Source organism: Papio anubis, chromosome 7 (assembly GCF_008728515.1).
Source record: "Papio anubis isolate 15944 chromosome 7, Panubis1.0, whole genome shotgun sequence".
In the NCBI taxonomy this organism is placed as follows: Eukaryota; Metazoa; Chordata; class Mammalia; order Primates; family Cercopithecidae; genus Papio; species Papio anubis.
The window spans coordinates 87,591,181-87,617,872 of record NC_044982.1 but is presented as its reverse complement, the minus strand read 5'-3'; the positions used below and the strand labels follow the sequence as shown (position 1 = coordinate 87,617,872).

At 51.1% G+C, this 26,692-nt stretch overlaps 1 protein-coding gene across 2 annotated transcripts in view; it reads right to left on the bottom strand.

The window, feature by feature from the left end:
• Nucleotides 1-4,058: 4,058 nt before the first annotated feature.
• PCSK6 (proprotein convertase subtilisin/kexin type 6) overlaps nt 4,059-26,692 on the bottom strand; it is a 157,804-nt gene continuing 135,170 nt past the window's right edge. For both annotated transcript variants that reach the window (XM_021940917.2, XM_031668291.1), the window contains 6 exons: nt 25,319-25,515; nt 22,945-23,032; nt 18,766-18,869; nt 13,815-13,944; nt 7,409-7,521; nt 4,059-5,487 (listed from right to left, as the gene is read on the bottom strand). In XM_021940917.2, the coding sequence (XP_021796609.1) occupies nt 5,390-5,487; nt 7,409-7,521; nt 13,815-13,944; nt 18,766-18,869; nt 22,945-23,032; nt 25,319-25,515 (730 nt within the window). In that variant the 3' untranslated portion in view covers nt 4,059-5,389. The remainder of the gene's footprint in view (nt 5,488-7,408; nt 7,522-13,814; nt 13,945-18,765; nt 18,870-22,944; nt 23,033-25,318; nt 25,516-26,692) is intronic.

Here is a 26,692-nt window from a genome sequence, read left to right as displayed (position 1 = left end):
ACTAAAGCATTGGGTGGGGAGGTCATAGGGCATAATATCAGCAACTTACTCTCAAATTGGGAGAGAATTTCTTTATATTGTACTTGGAACATTTTTGTTTTTTGAGATGGAGTCTTACTGTGTTGCCCAGGCTGGAGTACAGTGGTGTAATCTTAGCTCACTGCAATCTCCGCCTCCTAGGTTCAAGTGATACTCATGCCTCAACCTGTCAAGTAGCTGGGATTACAGGCACTCGCCACCATGCCTGGCTAATTTTTATATTTTTAGTAGAGACGGGGTTTTGTCATATTGGCCAGGCTGGTCTCAAACTTCTGACCTCAATAAGTGATTTCCCCTGCCCCCCGTCCCCGCCTCGGCCTTCCAAAGTGCTGGGATTGCAGGCGTGAGCCATCGCACCTGCCCGGTCACTGCAACTTTTGTTTAACTAAAAAAACAACAAAAAAATAAACAAAATAACTAAAGAATTAAAATAACTTTAAAAAGTTAAAATAACTAAAAAAATTAAACAAAATAATTTAAAGAAGTTAAAATAACTAAAAAATTAAACAAAGTAACTTAAAAGTTAAACAAAATGACTAAAAAACAAAATAACTAAAAATGTTAAACAAAATAACTAAATAATGAAAAAAGTTAAACAAAATAAAACCTAAACTTCATTTAATTCCAGAGAGGACCACCAGGTGGAGTCCTTAGGCCAGAGAGCTTGTTTTAACTTGGGGCCCTTCTGTTGCTGTTTAAAAAAAAAAAAAAGAAAAAAGGAGAGGGGTGGTGTCTCTTTACTTCAGAAAGGGAAAGTTGTACAAGTTTCCCGTTCTTCAGCATAGGAATAGGGACAGAAATCATACCATATGTGGTTTTATTCATTTAGGGTATCTCTATGAAGTTGCAAACAATTTTCTTTTTTGATTCCATTTCTTTTGGCTGGAATTTCTCAACCTCGGCACTATTGACATTTTGGTCTGGACAGTTCTTTGTCATGGGGGCTGCTGTGCATTGCAGGGTGCTTAGCAGCATTCCTGGCCTCCACTCACTGGATATGAGTACATCCTTCCAGCTGTGACAACCCAAAATGTCTCCAGACATTGCCAAATGTCCCCTGGAAGACAAAAATTATCCCTGGTTGAGAGAGAACCACTGTTTTTGGCAACAGGATGTTCTCTGCCCTGGGCACTTTGGTTCCTGTTGTCTCAAAAGGGAAGCTAAGATACCTGGTCACCCTTAGTGTGGCTGCTCAGTAGTGGTGAGGGGCTTTGGACAGTGGGACTGAACCCTAGGATCTAAGGTGGGTGCTCAGTGCTGTACCATCTAAGGATGCTGTTCTGTGCTCAGAAAAGCCACAGAGCCTAGGGTATCAGGAAAGGACTTAAACAGCCAACCAGGAAGGATAGAGTCGGAGGTTCGTGTGAGGAAAGCAACAGTGAAGGCTGGGGCAGGGGAGCAGAATCTTCATTTCCCTCCAGCAGCCAGTGCCCAGTGGCCTCCCAGCTGGCTGGGCAGAACCTTAAGATGCTAGAGAATGGCCTTGGTGTATTACTTTCCATCACCCCTGCTTGTTCTTATTAAAATGTTTTTCTTTCCTCCTTCTCTGGGTGCCCCAACATACTCCAAGCTTTTAGGCAAAAGGCCCTCTCCAGCCATATTACCAATAATGCAAATGCAGTGGATGGTGGTCTCCCCAGGTTCAAGGACACTCCACTCCTGGACTCATTTAGACCATGTTGCTATCTATCGATCATTTTTGATTGATTGATTGATTGAGACAGGGTCTCGCTATATTTCTCAGGCTGGCTGCAAACTCCTGGGCTCAAGCCGTCCTCTTGCTTCTGAACCTCCCAAAATGCTAGGATTACAGGTGTGAGCCACTGTGCCTGGCCCTTTTATTTTTTTAAGTTCTGTCTACCCCCTCCCATTTCAGGCGTGTCTTCTGTAAAATGCAGTTCTCACCAGTCCTTTGAAGAGTCACAAGATACAAAGTCAGCAGTGGCCTGGGAGGGATGGGGATGTACACATGGGGTCTACTGTGAGGTGCCCAAGAATTTGGGGATAAGGTCAGATAAACATCACCCCCTGAAAATAAAGCTAGTTTAAAACAAATGCATCATGGCTGCATTTGGGCAGCTGCAGAACGATGCCCCTCCTGCAGCCAGCCATCCTCCTTCCCTGGGCACACAGGTGGGAGCAACTTTGCCAATGTGCAGCCCAAGGCAAGGCAGTCACTTCTGTGGGCCTCAGTGTCCTTGTCTGGGAAATGACAGGTTTAGAGGAGGGGACCCATGATCCTGTCACTTAAAATCCATACACATATCCTGCCCGAGTCCAGACAATTTTAACCTCAAGTTTGGACCACTTGTGAGCAGACATTATATTTAGCTGGTCTCTTTCAACAAGGTGGAGTTTAGTGATTAGGACTTGGTGAACAACTTCTCAACTCCCCACCCAAATTGTCAGCCCCAAGATAGGCTTGCCTGGCCCAGCCACTTGACAAGGCTGCCTGGTTGGCTTTCCTGTAGTTGGTGTCCTTTGGGAAATAAAGGGAGTTTCTTCCTTTTTTTTTTTTTTTTTTTTGTTTTTGTTTTTGAGATGCAGTTTCACTCTTGTTGCCCATGCTGGAGTACAGTGGTGTGATCTTGGCTCACTGCAGCCTCCACCTCCTGGGTTCAAGCTATTCTCCTGCCTCAGCCTCCCGAGTAGCTGGGATTACAGGTGTCACACCACACACGGCTAATTTTTGTATTTTTAGTAGAGATAGGGTTTCACTGTGTTGGCCAGACTGGTCTGAAACTCCTGACCTCAGGTGATCCGCCCGCCTCGGCCTCCCAAAGTGTTGGGATTACAGATGTGAGCCGCCACGCCCGGCCAGGAGTTTATTTCTGATTCAGCTGCAAACATGGTAGACTGTAAGCTCTCAGTGGGCAAAGAGCTCGGATTTATAGATACCCGAGCTCTAGGGTCTAAAAAGGTGCCGTGCACCAGTGGGACTTAACAAGTTGCTGGTTTTAATTCAATGTCAGTCTCATGGGCGGGGAAAGGGGTTGAATCTTTATCCCACACACACTCATTCCTTCACTGCCTCACACGCACAACTCTGGTCAATTGGTGCTTGTGGTGGCCAGCTGTTGGGTTGTGTGGCCTGCCCTACCTTCTGAGAGCTGCACATTGCTCCCCTCCTCCGCTGCAAAGCTCCCTGCGGCCATATTCTTCTGCACAAGCCTGTCCTTGTAGCCACAGCTGATGACACAGGGAGAGTACCAATGTAGGGCAGGCTGACCAAGTCCTGTCCCTGGGAAAAGAAGAACCAAGAAGCAGACCCAGGAAGTTGGCTTGAGGGGTTGGATTTGTACCAGTTTTACTTGGAAGATGCTGGAGGTCTTGTCATTTGTCCCATCAACTGGAGAAGGTGGCTATGAAGAGAAGGGCAGTGCTGCAGTACAGAGAGGATCCAGGTGACATTTAAGGCTGGTTCCAGGGTTCCCAAGGCTCTGCTGCACCCTTCCCTGAAATTCTGAATCCACTCTGGATTCAAAACAATGCCCCTCACTCACTCTTGTTTTCCCCTAAGTCATTTCCAGTGGGTGCATTTCCTTTACTTGAAGCCAGAGGATTCCTAGCAAGTATAAGCTTCTGACCTCACAGAGAGGCCACAGTAAACATCCCAAGGAGTGCATAAGCCATGGGTTCAGGGATTTCAGCCACTGCAGAAGACAAGCTGTAACCTAATTCAATCACAGTTGGCAGCTACCGGTGAAGAGGCTGGCAGTCTGGGCTGTGGGGAGCTTCCCCGTGACAGATGGAAGGGGTCCCTATATCTGGAGAGGCTCTAGAACCTCCTCCCAGTGAGGCTAATGTGGTCTGAAGAGGGTCTCTTTGCCAAATGACATTCTGGGGTTGGGATCTGGGATTTCCCCCACTACTTCCTTACATCATTTGCTAAAGCTCAAAAGCTTCCACGTAACGACATCAAACAGATCTGAAACCACAAATAAAGTAACGTCCACTTAACACTTTGGTCAGCACTCATGTTTCATTTTGTGTGCCTTGGAAAGAAATACAGGCTCCTGTACCATGGGATGTTAACTCTTTTATTAATTTAGGGTTAACATTGTATTTGCTTCATTGATTTCTCTTTCCGAGTTGTAGATTCAATAAACAACATCTGGGTTCTCTCCAGCTCACAGGTGACAAGGCAAATGCACTGTCGTCAAACAGGGGAGCGGGACAATATGGAGAAAGACGAGGTCGAAAAAATTTAAGGCAAATGTTACTTCCCTATTCAAGGGAATTGATCAAGCAGATCTGTGCATTTCAATGAAAATATATGAAATATTTGTCAAAATAATTAACATCGGTAAAAATTACAACATGTAGCTTATAAAATGCCTACACAGGTTTGGCAGAATAAATCCAACTGTGTCATGTAGACTCGTAATATACACAGACACAGGAGCATCCACCTTAAAAACGAGTCTTCTGAAGGGCAGAGGCCAAATGTATTTTAAAAGTAATTCCATAAAATGGGAAGTGATGGATGATTAACAGTGGATGGGCTGGCTTTACATTTTGTTCAGAGGAATTGCTTGGCCATCGGGGTACCTTTTGGCTGGCCACAGAATGCCTCCTGTTGCCCCTCCTCAGAAGGCTCTGCATCAGGTCGAGGTGGTCCTTCAGGCCATGAGACTCCTGAAGACACAGATAGAACACGGTAACAAGGAGAGCTCGGCTTGCTCAAAGGAGAACGCTGCGGGGAAAGAATCTTCTGGTCTGGGTTTGGAATTTGACTTTCTAAGCCACTGCTGCAGTTTCAGAAGTAGCTGACTATGTAGAAATAGATACTCCGGCCCCAGTGGTCATACATTTTATGCTCTCAAACCTATCTTATTTATAGTCTGACCAAACCGTCCCCAGACTGCTCAGTGGCAGGCAATAAGCAGGTAGACTGCTGGCCCTTTGTCACATGTGAGGATGGCCCAGGGTTCGCCGGCTGGGCCAGGGAGATTTACTACAGAGCCGCAGAAAAGCACGGGGAGAAGAGTGATGTGTGATGCCAAGCGTCTTTCTTTTCTGCTTTGGTCTTGAAGATTCAGTAAACTTATGGTCCCAGAAGCTGCTCCAAAGCCAGAGCTGTGGATTCCCAGAATTCATTTTGTTCCTGTTACAGTTTGTCAGAAGACTGAAGCCAGCAAGCAGCATTTGAGAGGATATCACCATTTTAGGAACACTTCCTTAACAGCCACCACCCACCTGGCTTGAGTGCCCAGAGATGCTGCTCCTGGGGAGTAAAGCTGTCAGGTGCAGGGCAGCACCCCTGAAACAGGCTCTGGCCGACAGTCTGGAGGAGGGTGGACGGATGGATGGATGGGGGTCCCTGCCCTCTGTGGGCAGCCAGACACCCCTACCCGGCCAGGAGGCACGTGCGGCAGCAGAACTGAATGAAGAGTTTCCGTTCACACAGCCGGTTAGACTTCACCATCTCGCAGAATGTCTCATCAGCTGGGGCCCAGCATCAGGAAAGGAAAAGGAGGGAAAGGTCAGTCTTTGGTGCCTGTAAAGATTGTTTCAAGGCCAGGCGCCGTGCCTCATGCCTGTAATCCCAGCACTTTGGGAGGCTGAGACGGGTGGATCACCTGAGGTCAGGAGCTTGAGACCAGTCTGACCAACATGGTAAAACCCCATCTCTACTAAAAATACAGCAATTAGCCGGGCATGGTGGTGGGCACCTGTAATCCAAGCTACTTGGGAGGCAAAGGCAGGAGAACCACTTGAACCTGGGAGGCAGAGGTTGCAGTGAGCTGAGATCGTGCCATTGCATTCCAGCCTGGGCAAGAAGAGCAAAACTCTGTCTCAAAAATAAATAAATAAATAAAAATAAAGATTGTTTCAATCATTCCACATATGCTGGGCATCAGTGGTGCTCTGGGCAAGAGGGACACAGACGGAGGTGGGCAGCAGGATGGCAGCCCTTGAAGTCCCTCTCCTGCAATGCACTTGACTCTGAGAGCCCTGTGTGGCAGGGGGCAGGGGGGCGGGGGGGGGGGCACTGGTGTATGGGTCTTTTGCTGAGTCTAAGTGACAAGGGGCTTCATGAGCAGGATGTGGGGGTGGTGTGGGAGGGATCTCGGGAGAACACCCAGCCTGGGCCCGTGGGGCACATGTGCACCTGTCTTTCTGGACAACTGTGCTGGCGGTGGAGCTTAGGAGGAAAACCCTGGGGGAGGCCGGAGGACAGGCCTGGAGGCAGGTGGGAATGGAAGCTGCTTCCAGGGTGGAGGGGGCACCCCGGACAGGGAGGAGTGGGGATGGGAGGAAGGAAGCTGCTGTGGACAGGACTTGCTGAGGACGCAGCTGCAGCAAGGTGTAGAGGCCTTTGAGGATGCATCATCTGTGGACCTCGAGGCCCTCCAGTGGCAACCACACTTTTTTGGGCTGGATACAAAACCTGGGCAGGCGACTTCCTAAAGAGGGAGTTTCCAGGCCTTTGAAGGGACATAATTAGACAACCTTCCCACCCCCGCCCCACCAAAAAAAAAAATAATAATAACAGTAACAAGGCAAGGAGGCATCCCAGGGCCCTCTACAAGCTCCATGCTCTGCCAGGGCAGGGCCAGTGCCAGCTTCATGCCCAAGGACCATCTGCCCTGACCCAGGGACACTGGAGCAGACCGCCTTCCTCTTCTGGCTGTCAGAATGTGGTGCCCAGAGCTGGCCCCATGTGGCTCCACCCTGCTGCTTGCTGGGCCAGAGTCCCCTTCCCTGCCAGTGTGTCTATAATGGCTCCTGCACTGGACCTCCAGGCCCGAGTCTTCTGCCAACCCTCCTTGTTGCCTGGAATTCCCAAACTGGGCACTTATCTTCAGTCCCCTTTTAAGTTTCTGTTTTCACAACTTGTCCTTGTCCCCCATCCCACTGCAGAGCCAGGGCTCTCCTGCAGCATGGATATGGGTCCATGCTGGATCCCTGTGGAGCTGGGATTGCTGCTGCTGAGCGTGTTCTTGACTCTGGGCTCTGTCCCCCTCATCCTGAGGCCCTCCAGGCTTCCTGGCTTTGACCCCCAAGGCCAGGCTTCTTTTATGGGATGTCACACCCAGGTCACGGGGGCCTATGGCATGACAGTGGGAGCAGTACAAGGACAAAATCATTTTTAAGAGTCACTCAATAAACAGATCAGCAGTGGCTGGGAGGCCTCTCTGGTCAATGTGTGAGAGGCCTAGAGGGAAGTTGGGAGACAGGGCAGCTGTCTTCCAAATCAGCTAGAGGAATCCCAGACAGTCAATCAGATCAGGGGCACGAACACCTGTCTGTGGAGCCGCCGTGCCTGTGTGGCTTTGCTTTTCTCTTTTGAGCACAAGCTGGCCAGCTGAGCTCCTCCACAGGCAGCCCCAGGGTAACCCAGGGTAACCCTGCTGCTGCTCACCGTTGCTGCACGTGTGGTTGGTGATGCAGGAGGTTCCCAGCTGTGTGAAGCCTGTCTTACACCTGCTGCAGTTCCTGCTGGAGCCTGCACAGCTCAAGCAGTTCTCATCACACCTGTGGGAAGACACCATTCCTGCTAAGGCTGGGGAAGAAGCCCAACCACTCTGGGCTCCTTTCCCAGAACCTTCACCTCCCTGCACCTCCTTCCCACCCCCTCAGCCTCGGTCCTCTGTGGAGAGGCTGTGTCCCCCACCATTCCCTGACACAGGGGCCAAGTGTCTGCATGTCTTTTCTCCTGTCTGACCTCACTACTGCCCTGGGAGGGCAGAGACAGCCATGGCCAGTTAGCAGGAGCATGCCCAGGATCAGGGGCCAGGCCCAGGCCTCCGAGGCTTCCCGCAGCTCACCTGGACACCCTCCTGGTCCCTGGCACCCAGTCCCCCCCCCGCCCCACATGGCTCCCAGAGCTATGTCAGTCTGCTCTGTCCAGCGGCTGCCAGGCTGCAATGGCTGTAGGCTTGGGGTCCAGGCCAGACTCCACCCAGGGATGTGACACACCTGACTCGAGCTGACCAGAAGGCTGCTGTCACCTATATGTGGCCATGCCTGCTTACCCTCGGGGAGTGGGAGAGATGCCCCACAATTCCTGCCCCTCTCGGACAGTCCTGGTCCAGCCTGCACAGACAGAGACCACGGCCAGGGCTATTTCTAATGCAGGGTAAACGTGACCTCAGAGGAGGGTTGGTGCACTACAGCCCAAGGGCCACAACCAGCATTTATCCTAGACCACAGTCACACTCATTCATTTACAATCTTTTGTGTAGCAGTGGCTGAGCTCAGTAGCTGTGACGGAGGCAGTGTGGCCCCAGAAGCCTGAGCGATTGACCATTTTGCCCTTTACAGAAAGCACTTGCCGATGCGGGCCGAGTGCTTGAAGGAGTGCACCTCGGCTGTGCTGCTGCCTGTCCTCAGTCCACGGCCCGGTGACTCAGTCTCCACAGTGCTTGCATCAGCTGCCCACCTCCCCATTGTTGCCAGCTAAGGGTGGAACAGGCCCCATAGGCAGGGCTTGGAGCTTTGTTGTGCTGATGCCTGGGCCTCCCTGGGGGGCAGTTCTTTGCTTTATATAGATGCCCCCTCCCTGCTGTGTGAAGCCTTCCATGCCCAGACGCCAGGCCTGCTCGTGGGGCTCTTTGCAGAGCAGCCCTCTAATGGGGTCTGGTCTCATCACTGACTCTGCTGCTCTGGAGCCCCAGCTGCAGCATTGCTTCAGCCCGGGGGGGAGGTGGGTTTTATTCCTAGTGTGTCTGAGGATGCTGAGCCTAGAGCTCAAGTCCTTGGTCTGTAATTGTAAATGTGTAACCCCCACAGGCAAACTCACATCCAGGAGCCTTTCTAATGTTCCTATCCAGGCCGCCCCAGAGGAAAGGACAGGTCAGACTACTTGCCAGAGGGGGTTGTGCACTTGTGGGAAGCCCCACGGGTCTGCCCCCATCATGCTGCCCCCTCCCCACACCTGGTCTTGCACATTCTGGTGGCACAGCCACCAACCAAACCCTTATGCCCCAGTATAGGGTATGACTTTCCCCACAGACCCTCTGGTTTCTCTTACAGACAATGCCACTGGTGAGAGGAGAACCAGGGCCGAGCTGAGTCATTTAAAGAGATGTCAGTGGTCTGGAGGACCCAGGGGCCCAGTGCTCCCAGGCCATGGCTAAGGGTTGCTTCATCTATGAAGAACTGTGGTGAGGAGTGGGCTGCGGTGGACAGCCAGGCGGTTACGGCTTGCTTGCTTCTTCAAATACAACCTCACTGAGCTCAGTACGATGGCAGGGGCCTCGGTTTTCCCCTGCTCTATACCAAGTTGCCACACACTTAGCAGCTTAAAATAACACCGACTCAGGGGCTCCCCGTTATGCAGGCAGAAGTCCAGGCAGGCGCAGCTGGGCTCTCCACTGAGGGTCTCATGAGGCTCAGGGCAAGGTGGTGGCCAGGCTGGGCTCTCCTCTGGAGGTTTAGGGAAATAATCCATCACCATTCTGCTCAGGGAGAGGGGTGATGCCCCCCTCCCCATTAGGCCAGTGCAGACGGCTCTCCCTGGGAGACCCTGTGTTTCCTGTGTAGCTCCTGCTTTCCATCAGGATTACTGTGCCCAGCAGCGGGTCCTCGTAGGCAGCAACAGCTTTGGGCAGGGTGGCTTTTAAGATGCTTCTGGTTCTGCAACCATCTATGGTACCTACTTTACCCCCAAACACCTGCAACCATCTATGGTACCTACTTTGCCCTGCCACATTCTGGAAGGACAGGGATGCCTAATGCAGCCCTCTCTCCCTGTTCCCTTGCAGAGGCCACTCCCATCAGCCTCCTGCCTGTTCAGGAGCAGGATGCAGAAGACTGATGCTTTCATGCTCCAGCCTGCATGCAGAATGCTCATTGGCAGAAGGCATGCCCCTTCAAGGTGTGCCCCTGAGAGTCTCTGTCCCCGCTAAGCCTGGGGGCAAGTGGAGGAAGGGCCAGGGCATGAGAAATTTGTCTACCCCTCTGGCGAGCACTCCACAGAGGCCTCTTTTTCTTCCAAGTTGTCCAGGCTGGCTCTTGCTAGGTCCTCTCACTAGGTCTTAAGGGTGTCCGGCCCCTCTCTTAAGGAACTTATCATGCATTGTTCTCAGCTTTGGGCCTCAGCTTCCACCTGCAGTTGCCAACCCAGCAGGCCTGCGTCCTGGCCTGCTTGTTTCAATGCAGCTCTTGTCTGGCCACATGCTCCCTCGGAGCTGCCTGGCACAGCAGCAGCGGACGGCCGCAGCGTCCACCAGCATTCTGGGGCCTGGAGGATGCCTGTGGTTCTCTACCAGCTCAGGCTGTCCGAATGGGGAGAGATCCTGCAGAACCAAGGGGACCAAGGCCTTGCTTCCTTTGGGAGGAGTCCACACTGACGCTCTTCCTGGGGGTGCTTCTCCAAGACCCGGTGTGTCAGCCCCAGCACTGTCAGCCTCTGCAGGGCCGAAAGCTTCCCCTTATGTGGGAACAATACCCAGGAAACTCCTGTCCTCCACTGCCCAAAGAGGTTTGTGGCGGGGCTGCCGCCTGCTGCCTCCTGGGGGGCAGGGTGTGCCAATGCCTCTGGCTGCCTGCAGGGGTCCAGTTGCACAGCTGTGGACATAATCAGCATGCTCTGAAATCCAGGGCATTTGACAAATGAAAGTGATTATCACTGTTTAATTCCAAGTTCTCCCTGGATTGCTATATTTAATTATCTGAGAACCAGCTGACTGGTTAACATGAAAGGTTTAACTTCAGACAACTGTGCCCAGGGCCCTGTGCAGGACTCAGCAAGGCTGCACCTTGCAAGCGGGTGGCAAGTTTCCTATTTTACAGCAACCCAGTAGAAGGGGCTGATGCTTGCAGAGATACGTAACCACCACCAGGTCCCTGTGGGTCACACAAGTGCCAGGACTCGGTGGTCCCTCATGGGCTCACTGTAGGGTTTGTTTCTAGCAGAATAGGTTACAACCCATAGTGGTTCTTACACACAGCCTGGGAGGCAGACCCCATTGCGGGGTGAATCTACCAGTGCTAACAGGTACCCAGCTGGGAGCCAGTCATGGGCACCCCTCCTGCTCTGACACAAGCCTTTGAGGGCTCCCTCATTTTAAATCTTTTTCAGACAGAAGCCCCGCGATATGGTTTGAACATTTGTCCCCTCCAAATCTCATGTTGAGATGTGATCCTCAGTGTTGGAGGTGGGGCCTGGTGGGAGCTGTTTGGACCATGAGGTGGATCGTTCATGAATGGCCTTGTACCATCCCCTTGGTGATGAGTGAGTTCATGTGAGAGCTGGTTGTTTAAAGGTATGTGGCAACTCCTTCCCTTTTTTTTTTTTTTTTTGAGATGGAGTCTCGCTCTGTCACTCACGCTGGAGTGCAGTGGCACGATCTTGGCTCACCGTAACCTCCGCCTCCTTGGTTCAAGCGATTCTCCTGCTTCAGCCTCCTGTAAGACTGGGATTGTAGGAACACACCACCACATCCAGCTAATTTTTTTTTTTTTTTTTTTCTTAGTAGAGAAGGGGTTTTGCCATGTTGGCCAGGCTGGTCTTGAACTCCTGGTCTCTCGTGATCCGCCCATCTTGGCCTTCCAAAGTGCTGGGATTACAGGCGTGAGCCACCGTGCCCGGCCTCCTACCCTCTCTTGCTCCTGCTCTTGCCATGTGATGTGCTGCTTTTGCTTCACCTTGCATCAGGAGTAAAAGCTCCCTGAGGTTTCCCCAGAAGCTGAGCAGATGCTGGAGCCACGTTTCCTATTAAGCCTACAGAACTGTGAGCCAAATCAACCTCTTTTCTTTATAAATTACCCAACCTCAGGTATTTCTATAGAGTACTGTGAAAGCAGGCTAACACCTGGCACTTCCCTCACAGCCCACCCCCATCATTGCACCTTCACAGCCAACCCCCATCATCATACCCTCACAGCTCACCCCACACCTTCACAGCTCAACCCATCACCACACCTTCACAGCTCACTCCCATCATCACACCCTCACAGCTCCGATCCCATCATCACACCCTCACAGTTCACCTCCATCATCAGACCCTCACAGCTCAACCCCATCCATCCACCCATTCCATCCATCCGCCATTCCACGTCCACCCTCCACCGTTCCGTCCCCATCGTCCGCACCCTCACCCAGTTCCACGCCTGATGACCCCCGTCGTCCGCAGTCCGCCCTGGGGTCATCCACGCCATCGCGGCTCCGCCCCCGTCCACCGCATTCACGATCTTGCGTCGCCACTTATTCACGGTCGCTCCCGTCGTCGCCCTCGCGGGCTCATCCCCGTCAATCGCGCCCTCGTTCACTTCCGTCGTCCGCGCCCATCACAGTTCGCCCCGTCGTCCGCCATCGTTTCCGCCCCGTCGTCCGCGCCCATCACGATCCGCCCACGTCGTCCGCCCATCACAGTTCGCCCCCGATCGTCACGCCCTCCGCGGTTCCTTCATCGTCCGCACTCTGATTCACCCCAAATCATCCTTATTCACGGGCTCATCCGTCGTCCGCCATCACGGTCCACTCCCCCGTGACCATTCCATCCTGTCCATCCATCCATCCATCCACCCTCCACCATTCCATCCTTCCATTCCATCATCCACCCTTCCACCATCCATCCATCCATCCACCCTTCCACCTGGCCACCCCCCACCCCCATCATCACACCCTCACAGCCCACACCCATCATCACACCCTCACAGCTGCCTCAAACTCCTCATTGTTGCTCCCACCCTGAATAAGACAGGTTGCCCTGCCCTGTTCTGGGTCCTGAGTTCATGATCTCCCAGCATAGGGCAATATTTAGCCAGAAAAGAGGAGACCAGAGCAAATGGCTTCTCCTTTAACAGCTAAGATCCAACAACAGAAGGGTCCAGGGCCATCAAATAAGAATGGTGACTCTGTGGATGGACGCATGGGAGGAAGCACGAAAGGAGAATAGAAAGGGTAAAATACATGTAAATTGATTGTGCAGAAAATAGCTTTAGAATGAGGAAATTGTCAGGATCTTTTTACTTCCTCTAAAGTATCTAACTAAAAAATATTTTTTAGGCCGGGCATCGTGGCTCACACCTGTAATCCCAGCACTTTGGGAGGCTGAGGCAAGTGGATCATTTGAGGCCAGGAGTTCGAGACCAGCCTGGCCAACATGGTGAAACCCTGTCTCTATTGAAAATACAAAAATTAGCTGGGTGTGGTGGCGGGCGCCTGTAGTCCCAACTACTCGGGAGGCTGAGGCAGGAGAATGGTGTGAACCCAGGAGGTGGAGCTTGCAGTGAGCCAAGATAGCACCACTGCACTCCAGCCTGGGTGACAAAGCGAGACTCTATCTCAAAAACAAAAACCAAAACAAAAATTAGCTGGGCATTGTGGTGCACGTCTGTAATCCTAGCTACTCGGGAGGCTGAGGCACGAGAATTGCTTGAACCCCGGAGGCAGAGGTTGCAGTGAGCTGACATTACACCACTGCACTCCAGCCTGGGCAACAGAGTAAGACTGTGTCTCCAAAAACAAATTTTTTTAAACCCAAAACACGGTTTCTCTGATTATCGACAGTGCAAAGGATGCATGCTGAGTGTGACATGGGCAGGGACATCCACTGGGGTGTGAGCACCTTGCTATTCTGCTTCCCATCCTATCCCGTTGCTGTACAGTGCCTGGCCCACGGCAGGGACCCAACAAATATGCATTCAGTGAACAAAGGGAGGAAAGCCCCTAACCAGCTCTGTAAATGGGCTCCTATCCACTGTGGGGTGATGCGATATGCCCTCCCCCGGCCCCTGGGGAAGATGCTGCCAGACTCTGCCCTCCAGTCACTCCTTTGCTGGACACAGCTGCCTGCCGTTCCCTGCCAGGAAGACCGTACCTTCGACACACTTTGTGGGGCAAGCCCGGCATCTCCTCTGGGTAGAACCCCTCACCACAGGCTGGCACACACTTCCAGTCTTGAAAGTGGAAGTTTTTCGCACAGTGAATGCACTCTTCTCTGCCTGGCCCTGAGAGATACACGAAAAGAAGAAGGTATCAGGGATGGCTGGCAGAAGACCATGCCCCAGGCCTGCTTCAGGGCCTTGTGAGATCAGGGGTACCATTCAGAAGCCCCCAGGCCACTACCACAGCTGGCATTTCCCAGGTTCTGTGAGCTGGGCCATCCTCACCCACTCCCAGGACGGGAGCATCACCATCCCCATTTCACAGACGGGGACATCAAGGCATGAGGTGATCTCAGAGGGAGCACACCTGCCCACTGGCCATGCGACGATGATGGGCCCTGTTTCCAACAGGCCTAGGCCCACTTCTGCTCCCTGAACACTTGAAATCCAGCGCCAAAGTCTTCATATAAAAAAATATAAAACAGCTCATTTATTTTTTATATGGATACATGTTGAAATGGCAACGTTTTAGATACATTAGGTTGAATAGGATATGTTACTAAAATTATTTTTGCCTGTTTCGTTTGACTGTTTAAGATGTGGTTACTAGGCAACTTCGAATTGCAGCCATGGTTTGCATTTGTGGCTCTTCCATTGCACAGAACGCTGTAGATGATGATGTGGGAAGATGAAAGAAGAGATCTTCGGGAATAGTGTTGACCGGTGTTTGGTGTGTACAGTCAGGGCATTTTCAACAATAGAGAAAAAAATGCCTAAGACTAAGGGTTTATGGCGCAGGGAGGAGAGACTCGAAGAGACTCGAAGAGACAACAGTTCTGAACAAAGGGCCATGAGTCATGGAGGAAAACCTTCAGGTTGGCTAAGGGTCTGAGGAGGAACTGTCGACCTGGGTCAGACGTTGGACTAGATGACTAGATAGCACCTCCTCTGGGCCAGGTGTCTCCAGGGAGCATCTGATGGGACGTCAGAAAGAGGCAGTGAGGTGGCCACTGACTGACAGCGGACAGGGTTACAGGCAGGGAGGAAATTATCTCAGGGGCTCTATGATAATCACAATGCCAGAGTAAACCTCCCCACGACTGCTTCAGTTTGACTGTGGTCTTAGATTGAGGCCTTGCAGTCTGCTCTGGACTCAGATGGGGCCTCTCGCTGTGTCAAGGGAAAAGCCCTTTGCAGAGGTTCTGGAGCCTGGAGGGCTCAAGCACAAGGCCCTGGGCTCTGGGGCTGGCTCCGCACCTCAGAACCACAGCTGTAAGGCTGGGAGGGAATTCTGAGCTCATGCAGGAGAAGCTCCTCCTTTGAGAGTCAGGAAGAGTGAAGCCGAGAAGGCCACAGAGTTTTGAGCAGGAGGCAGACATAGGGCCCTCAAGGGGCCTCTTGAGGACCACCGTCTTCATGGCGGGTGTCTCCCTCTTCCTGAGGTGCAGTGGAAGAGCTGACCCCAGGGTCGGGACTCTGTTCGGTTTATGTTGTTCTGGAGCAGAGGCTGCTCCTATGCTTTGGCCAACGCCGCCCCTCCCCGTCGCTGAGCTCTGGGAGCATCTGGTGGGTGGGTCTCGTGCACAAGGCGGGGCGCCACTCTGAGCGGGGCTTGGGAGCTGTTCAGGACCTGCTGTTGTACCTCTCGTGCCTCACCTGCTGAACCCGTCACCCCCGCTGTCCTTCTGCTAGCATCAGGGTCCTTAACACTTGTGGAGCCTCCAAAGTGGGAAAGAAAGCTTGTTCTCGTTTGTACTCAGTTTAATGCTCAATGTATTAAGCTTCAAAGTTGTTAAAACACATTTATTTGGAGATGGCGGTGATGGTGGCACACAAATGTAAATTCACTTAATGCCACCGAACTGTATGCCTAAAAATAGTCAAGATGGTAAATTTTATGTGACTTGTATTTTATCACAATAAAAAAGCTGTTAAAGTGGGTTGATTTTCTAAGCGACCTATTTTCTCAACTACTAAAAAATATGAATTTCATAACTCAGTGAAAGTCTTTTAAGGATTCCATTAAGTCACAAGTCTCTATAGACTTTGAACACTTTAAAAGCACCCACAATCACAGCAATAAGAGCAGAATGGGCTATGCTTATACAGGACCTGCTATGTCATTTGCGGGGCCCAGTATAAAGTGAAAACATGCAGCCTTTGTTCAAAAAGCTGGAAAAATGTGCCATGACAGGGATTGAAACAGAAACCATTTTCCTTTCTTTTGTAATCTCTCTTGGTCTGCTGTAGTGTTTCTCATTTGCTGTTTCAAGTCATGCCATCTCGGGCATAGGATGCTCATGCATGAGGACCGACTGTCACAGGTGCTTGGGGCACTGCCCTGCAACTTGGTATGTGTGTGCCCTGCAGGCTGCCAGCTGCCAATCCACATGCCATGCCCCAGGTGGGTAAGTTGAGTCCCATGGGGCCACTGTATTAACCCAGCTGTGCCAGCAGCCCCGAAGGATTACAACCTCCATGCCAGGACACACGGGGCACCTGGACTCAGGAGGATGAGCGGCTCATCTCAATCGAGTTGCCTGCCAAGTGCACTGGAGCACTGTGAGCCAAGGGTGGGGACAGATTCCACCAGGTCCTACGCCAAGCACTCATGCCTGACTCCAACCCTCCCCATGACTGTGCCCAGGCCCCTGGGTGGGTGGTGGGCAGCAGTGGTCACTGAATGGGAGCAGGGAGGGGAATGCCAGGTGGGCCTGGGTCTCCAGGGCACACGAAGTGGGCAGCTGAGAACAGATGTCTCCAATGAGGTCCACACCTGACATGTAGCAAGAAGCCTCCAGTGACTCAGAGGAGGAAAACGAGGTCTCTCTCCCAAGAAGCTGCCAGGAAATAGATGTACACATTCCCAGGAGCTTAGAAAGAACCCCACGCGAGAGGGCATGGGCACAGGGGAGATTCCCTAGAGCTGTGGACCTGCTCACCAATGAATTTAATAGCTGAAGTGATGGAGAAGTCACTGGTTTGAGAAGAGAATTCCAAGTGACTCTACAAAGCTTTTTGCCATCAGGCAATCTGGGGACTCAGAGAAAGAAAAGTGAATTACTGAAATCAAACAGTTATAAAATGGTATGCCTGAATGTTATGGATTCGAGTGACTATGAAATTTAAGTAAGCAACATCAGTGACGCTTCCTAATCCATCTGGGCTAAATAAGTCAAAGAAATAAATAATAAAAATAATAGACAAAAAAGTGACAGGCAAACTGCTAGGGAAATCTGCTGAGCTGCCAGCGGGTGGAACCCATCCAGATGCTGAGCACTGTGGCCTTCAGGACTGCCCCAGGAGGGAACTGAGGGGGACGTATCTCCCCTGGGTGGTCTGGGATCAGCTTGGCAATCATAGGAGGACACCGGCCTTGGCCATAGCCTTGGTTTATCATGCCTGTCTATTCCAGGACAGTACAGCAGGTAGCTGCATGGGGTACTCATGGTTGGCCACACGGGGAGGAGTGTGCCCATTCTGCAGCATTTCTGAGGAACAGTAGTATCATGGCAACTGTGATTTAGCAGAGACTTAATTGTTTTTTTTTTTTTAGACAGAGTCTCACTCTGTTGCCCAGGCTGAAGTATGCAGAAGTGTGATCTCAGCTCACTGCAACCTCCACCTCCCAGTTTCAAGTGATTTTCATGTCTCCGCCTCCCCAGTAGCTGGGATTACAGGTGCCCACCACCACACCTGACTAATTTTTGTATTTTTAGTAGAGACAGGGTTTTGCCATGTTGGCCAGGCTGGTCTTGAACTCCTAACCTGAGGTGATCCACCCGCCTTGGCCCCTCAAAGTGCTGGCATTACAGGCATGAACCACTGCGCCTGGCCAGTAGAGACTTAATTCTTAAAGTATTACTGCAGAAAAAGCTCATATGATGTGAGTTTCTTAGAAAGGACCAAAGTACCAAGGGCAGGAAGGGGAGAGGAGAAAACTTAACCCAAAACATATCTGAGCCCACAGACTGATAGTGCACTTCAACTTACTTGTGCAAATAGCTCTGCAAAACAAAACCCAATAAAATGAATGAATTCTCTGCTATTCTGCATAGAAACTGTGCCTGGGAGACATTCGTGCCATCATCTTTGTGGGAAATTATAATACATGTAAAATTGTTTATAGAATTCTTTTCTTCTTTGAACCAACTATTCAAAATAAGTGAAGACAGGGACAAAGAACTAAGGCTATGTTTGAAAACATCCCTGTCCCCACCTGGATCCATTCCCACCTCTCCCAAAGCCCTCTCAATGTTTATGGTGTTGTGTTTCTGTCCGCACCTTTCCACAGCAAGAATTGAGCTCCGAGACAAGATGGCCTGAGTGGTTGAGCATCCCTTATCCCTTTCCCCGTCTGAAGTAAGCCACTGCCTGGCTGGATTTCTAATGAGAAATTCAGGCTGCTTGTTCAAAGTGGGCCTTTGCATTGTTTTGGGACTTTGTTTGAAATTTAAAAACATGGTTTTAAAAAAGATTTCCAACAAAATGTTTTCCTTTCATGGAGAACAGGGTCTCACTATGCTGCCCAGGCTAGTCTTGAGCTCCTGGGCTCAAGCTATCCTCCCACCTCTGCCTCTCTGAGTGCTGGGATTACAGGCATGAACCACTGCAATGTACACAAAATTTACCATCTCAGCTATTTTTAAGTACACAGTTCAGCAGCATTAAGGACATTCACACTATTACGTAACCATCGCCAGCATCTATCCTTAGAACAATTGTCATCTTCTCAAGTTGAGACTCTGTAACCATTAAACATTAAATCTCCACTCTCCCTGCCCCCAGTCCCTGGTACAGCCTTTGTACCTTGTTTTGCCTTTGCATTTTAATGCTGCAATAAATGCAGAAGCCCATGAAGTCCTAGGGCTTTCTCGGTCTCAAGGCAGTAGCCTACCCGCTTGGGTAACGCTGGCCCGAGGCCTCCACAGGCAGTGAACTCACCCACGCAGGTTCCGCAGGTGTGATGGCATTCCCCACATCTGATCAGCTCTGAGTCAAAGTAGGTGCCTGGCTCGCAGTCAGGAATGCAGCTGCCCCGTGCAAGGCTGTTGAAAAGAAAGAGGCAGATTTCCACATCCATTCCAAAAGTCTAATTAAATTATGATTTGCCCTCTAACGCCTTTCCCAAGAGGAAATGTAAGTGGCTGAGGCACAGTTCTTTGTGTCACCAAAAGTTCTCAGCTAAGGAAAGTTGGGAAAGTCATCCCGTAGTCGGCTGGGGGCCCAGCAGGAACGGCCACGAGGCCCTGGGAAGCAGAGCTCCCATTACTATGCAGCAGGCGCCGGGCTCCGTCCAACCCAGTGATAGCTTTTCCTTACTGCCATTTCTCCAACTTGAATCCAAACCTCATGAAGAGAAGTGGAGCTGTGTGGGTCATCACTGGTGGCACGCTAGCTCAGTCTCAGTGTCGAGTCCCTCTTGAAGTGTCGGCATTTATGACATGTGATGGGGCTGTTGGCGGCAAGGCTGGCCCTGAACCCCAACCTGCTCCTGTCTCTCTCTTGCTTGAAACCTTCTGCAGGCCCTCTAGGGCCCTAGCAGGCCTGTCAAATGCAGCCCCTGCCTTCCTCTTTCACCCCATTTGTGCCTGCCCTAACCTCGATCCAGCCAGCCAAGTGCTGGACAGAGACACAGATGCTGAGCTACACCATCCATGTGGATGGCTTCTGCCACTTCCCAGTGTTCGACCCCAAGCAAGCCTGCCAGCCTCTCTGCATCTCCGTTTTCCTTCCTGTTAATTGGTTTCTACATCATAAAGTCGCTTGGAGGACTCAATGAGTTAATACCCATAAACATTTCAGTGTCTGGCACACAGCAGTGTGAATAAATGTCACCTACAATTATCTCTTTAGTTCCTGAGATTATACTGTATGTGATGTGCACGTTTTAAATGGGTTTGCCACTAACCATACTGAGCAAGTGCTATGCGGTGCATCTGTCAGATCCGGTGACTCCTGCTATGACACTGGGATTTATAATAAGAAATATATGTTTGGTTTTTGTCCTGGCACACAGCTCCTAAGACCCTTGCAATTACCAAAGTGCTAAATGTCTTTAATAACTGATGACTGGGGGGTTCCTGGGTAGCCTCTAGACAGGGGCTGGCTGCCAGGGAACCAACCATGTGATCAGAACATTGGAATTTTTAGCCCTACTACTCTGATCTCCCTCCTGGGAGGTGAGAGGGGCTGAAGGCTGAATTGATTACCAGTGGCCAATGATTTAATCAATCATGGCTATGTAACAAAACCTCCATAAAAAACCCAAAAGATCAGGGTTTGGAGAGCTTCTGGGTTGGTGAACAAGAACACATCCCACATCCTGGGAGGGTAGCACAACCCAGCCCCATAGGGATGGAAGGTCCAGCGCTCAACCCTTCCAAACCTCACCCTCCGCATCTCTATCTAGCTGTGCATCATATCCTTGTAATAAATGGGTACACGTAAGTAATGTCTTTCACTGTGAGCTGCTTTAGCCAATTAATCGAACCCAAGGAGGGGTCATGGGAAATCCGATTGGTAGCTGGTCATTCAGAAGCACAGGTCACCACGTGGGACTTGTGATTGACATCAAAGTGGGGCAGTCTTGGGCTGAGCCCTCAATTTGTAGGATGTGACACTATCTAGTAGTGTCAGAATTGAGCTATTTATTTATTTATTTATTTTTGAGACAGGATCTCACTCTGTCACCCAGGCGGGAGTGCTGCAGTGGCACGATCTCAGCTCACTGCAAGCTCTGCTTCCCAGGTTCAAGCGATTCTCCTGCCTCAGCCTCCCAAGTAGCTGAGATTCAGGAATGCACCACCGTGCCTGGCTAATTTTAGTATTCTTAGTAGAGACAGGGTTTTGCCATGTTGGCCAGGCTGGTCTCGAACTCCTAGCCTCAAGTGGTCTGCATGCCTCAGCCTCCCAAAGTGCTGGGATTACAGGTGTGAACCAGCGCATTCAGGCTGAGCTATGTATTTATTATATATATCTTATGGGACACCCAGTTGGTGTTCAGTGGAGAACTGTCTGGTGTGTGGGGAAAAACCCACACATTTTTGCTACCAGAGGTGAAGTGTGTTACATTTTGTGTGTGAGAGTAGGTGAAAACACTGGCTTTTCCTATCTCTTACACCTGCACTTAGCAGGAAGATGTCCGTATGTTTGCAAGCTCCTCTGTATGGATGGTGGACACCCACCCAGGGCCTTCCTCTTCATGGTGCCATGCCCACTGCGAATGGCAGGTAAATCATGTCTTTAATAACTGACATTCCCCTGCAAACCCTTCCTGTGTTGATCCCCTTGAAGAGATGGATGGCCGGAGGCGGCGGCTCGGCTGCTCTCTTGCTGCTTTAACATGACTGCAGTGATTTGAAGTCACAGCTTAAGAGGATATTGGGCAATAAACGGAAGCTTTCTGTGGCTGATGGCTGGCGATGTGTCTGGAGTTTGCATGCCTCTCTGAAAGCTTGTCATTGATGGAACCACTGCTTCTATGTGGCGGGGCTACTGCCAGGAAGCACTTTCTCTTTAGCACACTATTCCTGAATTGAGTATCTGATTTCTCTCTCCTACAGGATGGGACAGGATGCATAAATGCATTCCCTGGGATCCCTCAGCGCTTCTCTGCTGGGAAACAGGCAGGTTCTAGGGTACTGGGAACATAGAGCCTCCTCTTCCTGATACCCCCAGCTACCAGCCTGGGTTGAGGATCCACTCCTGGGTTGCCTGACCTACAGAGTCTGGGACATCAAAGCTGGCCTCTCCCAGGCTGCCAGCTGAATGTCTCCTCCTTCCTCTTCCAACTTTTATCTCTTTGGGGGATCCCTTTCCTGGGCCAGTTCATCCTTTCACTCCTAATCCTGCCTTGTCCAGCCAACAGGTTTAAATGACAGCAGATGTGATGCGTGACTTTGGGGGCCTTGCTTTGCCTTCCCTCTCCTGGACTCCCAGCTGCTTGCGGTCCTCTTCTCCCCAATACTCTCATCTGGAAGAAAGGGGCAGGCTGAAGGAAATGAAGATAGTAGCATAGTGCCTCCTGGGGAAACTTCATCTCCCCTGTTTGTAAAATGCGAGTAAGAATTATGTCTACTTCATAGGTTGCTGCAAAGATTAAATAAGGCAATATTGGTGCAAGCACCTGGAATAAGAGAAGATATGCTCAGTAAGTTTTCTTCCTTTGTTCTTTACTCCAAAAAAGGAACTTCTGCTATGGAGAATTCCAGTCCTCATAGCATTTGAGAAGGGAGATGGGGCTGGGGGTATGTTGCATCCCTCCACCGCCTCACCCTGCAAAAGCAACTCCTTGCCTGGACCACAGCATCTTCATCACTGCCAGCCTGCTGAAATGCAGAGTAGTGGGCTCTACCCAGACCCGCTGCATCAGAACCTGCATTTGAACATGAGGTGATCCTTCCAGTGTGGACCATGGTGCTAGTCTCCCTACTATGGGAGTATCTCCCCCAAAATTTTGAACAGAATGTTCTAAGATTTTAGACAGCAATTTGGAGGAATAGGTAATGTATATTTGTTTGCATTAAAAGGAATTTGGTTGCATAAAATGGGCTAAAGAAACATTTCAAAATATTCCAAGAACAATCATTAACCCAGAAGAATGATTTTTAAGAAAATGCATGCTGAGCTTTATGGGGCTGAGCCTGATGGAACAGGGAGAACCACGAATGTAAAGAGCACCCTTAGGAAGCAGTGAAGATGTCAGGAGCTGGGAAAAAACCAGAAGACCAAGGGATGCAGATGAGAGAGGGTGGGTAAGCCACTACAGCCCACCCCTGGCCCAGACAGGGAGGGGAACTGGAGCAGGTGGAGGTGCTGGAGCGAAAGGAGGTGGATCTGGGCACAGCCCTGTGCTGCATGTGATGCAATCAAGTGCTGCTTTGCCCAATTCGCCCATGTTGTGTGAAACATAGAGATTCCACCCATCCTCTCACTTTCCATCCTACACAGCCATCTCTAAGTGGACACATGATTTCCAGGACTCGGAATCTTTACCTTCAATGGCTTTGGGCCTCTGACAGTTCAGCTTTTAGGAGAAATGCAAAAATGTGGTAAATCCATAACAAACTCAAAACAGCACCACCACCCTGGCATTCTTCAGGTTTCGAGGGGGGTTTTTACCTGAATCCTTCTTTACAGACAGTACATCTCTCGGGTTCATCCACGCACTTTTTACAGCTTGGGTGGCATTTAAGGCAATTTTTCTGACCTGGAGAAAAATAGCAAGATAAGAAAAGAGAAGGGACGGCACTGACAGGAATCAAATCTGGGCAAGCAGGGCCCCGGCATTTCAAAGCAGGGGTGTAGGTGGGCTGTTCCCCGAGTCCACCTCCAGAATGTGTAGAAATAAAGCAGCCAGAGGCTGCTTGTACCTGGTGTGGGGTCACAGATTTCTCACCTCCCCTTTCTGAGGTAAATTAAAGTCCTCAGACAACCACCAGGCCTCTGAGGTGGTTCCACTTATTTCAACAGGGATGGAGGCCAATTCCTGGTGGGCTAAGTAGAGTTTAATGAGGTGGAAATCTTCATAAACGTGGCCAGGTGTGGGCAGGTAGGGGGGTGGGGAGCCTGAGGCTGCTACTTGCTCTCCACAGTGCTTTCCCAGGGAAACCTATATATGAAGATCTGGTGGCTCTAGATGGCGAGACAGGAACCTATGGTGAGTCATCGTGCCTCCTGGGGAAGTTCTGGGTCACCCCAACTCCCATCTGCAATGTCATAAGTTATTATCTGGGTTGGCACCTCATTAAACACCACCATGCACCACTCCTAAGTGACTGGGGTGCTCTGGGCCTGGGAGCTAACAGCTGCTTGCTACACCTGTGCATGTCCCCGCTGCAGGGCCCCCTCACAGGTGGCATCATATGCCATAAAGCAGGGGCTGAGTGAGGATGTCGGGGTGAAGGAGGGCGGCCAATTGTGCCCTTGGGAAGGGGGTGGGGATGAAGGTGCCTGCATCCTTTGCAAAGGTCTGGTTGGCAGCCCAGAACAGGCGTTCGCAAAGGCTGTGAAATGTGTCTTGCATGACTTTTTGTTTCCCCTCTAAAGGGAGTCTGGGATGGGTGAGGTGGCTCACACCTGTAATCCCAGCACTTTGGGAGGCCAAGGCAGATGGATCATTTGAGGTCAGGAGTACGAGACCAGCCTGTCCACCATGGAGAAACCCTGTCTCTACTAAAAATACAAAAAAAGTAGCCGGGTGTGATGGCGCATGCCTGTAATCCCAGCTACTTGGGAGTCTGTGGTAGGAGAATTGCTTGAACCCAGGAGGCAGAGGTTGCAGTGAGCTGAGATCACACCACTGCACTCCAGCCTGGGTGACAGAGCGAGACTCCATCTCAGGAAAAAAAAAAAAAAAAAAAAAAAAAGCGGGGGAGTCTGGTTATTTGATGGTTTTATACGTCTTTAAAGATTTCCTGGGTCCTGTCCACAGGGGTAACAGCAATGCCATGACAGGTTGGATCAATGACCCACCCTGAGCAGCAAGGGCCCCGAGAGGAGGGCTGTGGGGAGGCCTGCTACCTGGAAGACCACGAATGTCAAACGGTAGCTTCTTTAATGTGTTTGACAACTATCCCCCGTCAATTTAACCCAAGCCCTCCTTTTGCGTCTCTCAGGGCAAGGTGAATTAGTAAAACATTGGCATGGGGTCTTGGGCCTAGAACTCCTGTCCATTCCCCCACCCTCCTGGGAGAGCAGGGCAGCAAGACACCTGGCTGTGCTGCTCTGAGTTACAGTCCCACCTCCAGCATGACTAGCTGTGGCCTTTGCCCTTGCGCAGCTTTGATTCCCCTCCTGTGGCAGGAGGAAAACACTGCCTGTCTAGTGTTTAGGGGTGTGGATGCTACCTTTAAAATGCCCCGCAAAGACCAACCCATCCCTTCTGAGCCCAGCTGACATTGGTCAGCAGCTCCTTTTCATTTTTGGAGGTCTGCAAACCTTCTGCCCACACTTAAATCCCAATTTCATCTCAGCAGCTCTGCCTAGGAGGGCTCGCCCCCAGCTCTGACCGCCAATTCCATATGCCCTGACCCATGCCCAGTGCACACATCCTCTGTTACAGAGAAGCTGATGGCAGAGTCTTTCCTGGAGGAGAAATTACAGGACAGACAGCAGGACCTCCTCTCCTGGTACCTGAAATCAGACTGAGCCCAAGAGTGGCTGGCCCTACCCACCTCTCAGCCCTTGCTCAATAGTGGATGTTGACTCTGGTGCAGATGCGTGAAATACCCTGGACAGCGAGTAAGGCCAGGATTTCTTTCAGCATCACTTGGAACTTCTCCTGGCCAGGTCTGTGGGGGAAGTGCTATTAACTAACAGGCCTGGGTGCTCTGATATCATCATCTCTGCCTCCTTCCCCTGTTGCAAGTCCTTACTCAGAACAACAAAATACACAGGAAGCAGAAAGCTGGGAAAATCTCCCAGGAGAGAGGGCACAGGCCCAGAAAGTTGGGGCTGGTTCATCAGTTCTTGTGCCCACGAACATGCCACTTACTTTCATCAGCATAAAATCCTGCAGGACAGAGGGTCACACAGGTGTTCATCTCCTGGTGGTGATAGAACCCGCGGCGGCAAGACAGGCACTGTGTCGCACCCCTGCCGGAGCAGGTCTCACACCCCTTGTGGCACCGGCGACAGCGTCTTGCTGCTGTGTCCCCAAAGTAACCCAAGGGGCACACGCTCACACACTTTCTGTAGGAGCAAAAGCAGGAGGGTGAGGGCCTTGTCAACCCAGCCCCAGCCCCATGCCCGCCCCTTTGTTTCCTTTGAGGAAACAAAGGCTTCAGGAGTGAATGTCAAACATGATGCCCTTTGTCTTGGTGAGTGCAGTTCTGAGGTTCCTACATACACAGGTGGAGAGGTTGGAGGCCTTGCATAGAACCTGGGAATCCTTTCTTTTAAAAGCTGGCCCCACTGAAAAGTCCTGAGGGTGTGCATGGTTTCCCAAGGGCATCGTGAGGTTGGTATTTGACTTTTGGAGCTGTCGGCTCTGGCAAAACCCTCTCTCGGGTGCCCTCAGGGAGTGAGTCTCGTGGGCAGTGAGTAAGGGAGCAGGGTGACAGCCTTTGCACTTTGGCCAGTGAGTGCGCTGTGGCTGGGAGCTCTAGGATGCCACGAGAGCCACATGGGCACCTGGCTCCATTGTGCACGGCTGCACCCGTGCCTGGGCCCTCATGGGTGTGCACCAGTGGTTGGTGGGTGCATCTGTCACCCAGGCCTTTGGGGAGCCTAGCAGTGTCCTATCATCAGGGCCTCCCAGGCCTGGCACATGCAGCGCATGACAGGTGCTCAGGGAAGTTTGTGAAATGAGAATGGACAACAGAGCAGCTGCAGGACTGTCAGGGAAAAGAATTTGAGAAAGTGGTGATGCCAGGAGCTAGAGGAGCTCAGTGGACAGAGCTCAGGGCCTGTCTGCAGGCCACACAGGAGGGCTCACTCACCATAGAAGGGTCAGCCCGAACCCGGCAATTGGCCATATACCTAGGGGCCCAGGTCAGAGCTCCCGATATCCTCTCTCGGGGTAAACTCAGCAAAACTTTCACTCAGTGAAAGCCCCACACCCAACCAGAGTCCAGAGACACTGAGAAAAAGACCATCAACAGGCTGTGAGGGCAGCACCAGGGCCTTGAATTGCATCCGTCTCCGGGCCCTCTGGGGCAGCCTTGGCATGCCCAACATGACCTCTTTCTCTTTAACAACATGGATAGAAAAGGGTTTATAAGCATGGACGCCAATGTGCCACAGCTTTTAATTTCTCCATGATGGATGTATATGACTTGTATGATAGGAATGCCAAGTTACTAAAAATTTAAAAACTCCAAAGCAGTTAACTTCAGTGTCATGATTGTTTGGGGGTACTACATTAATT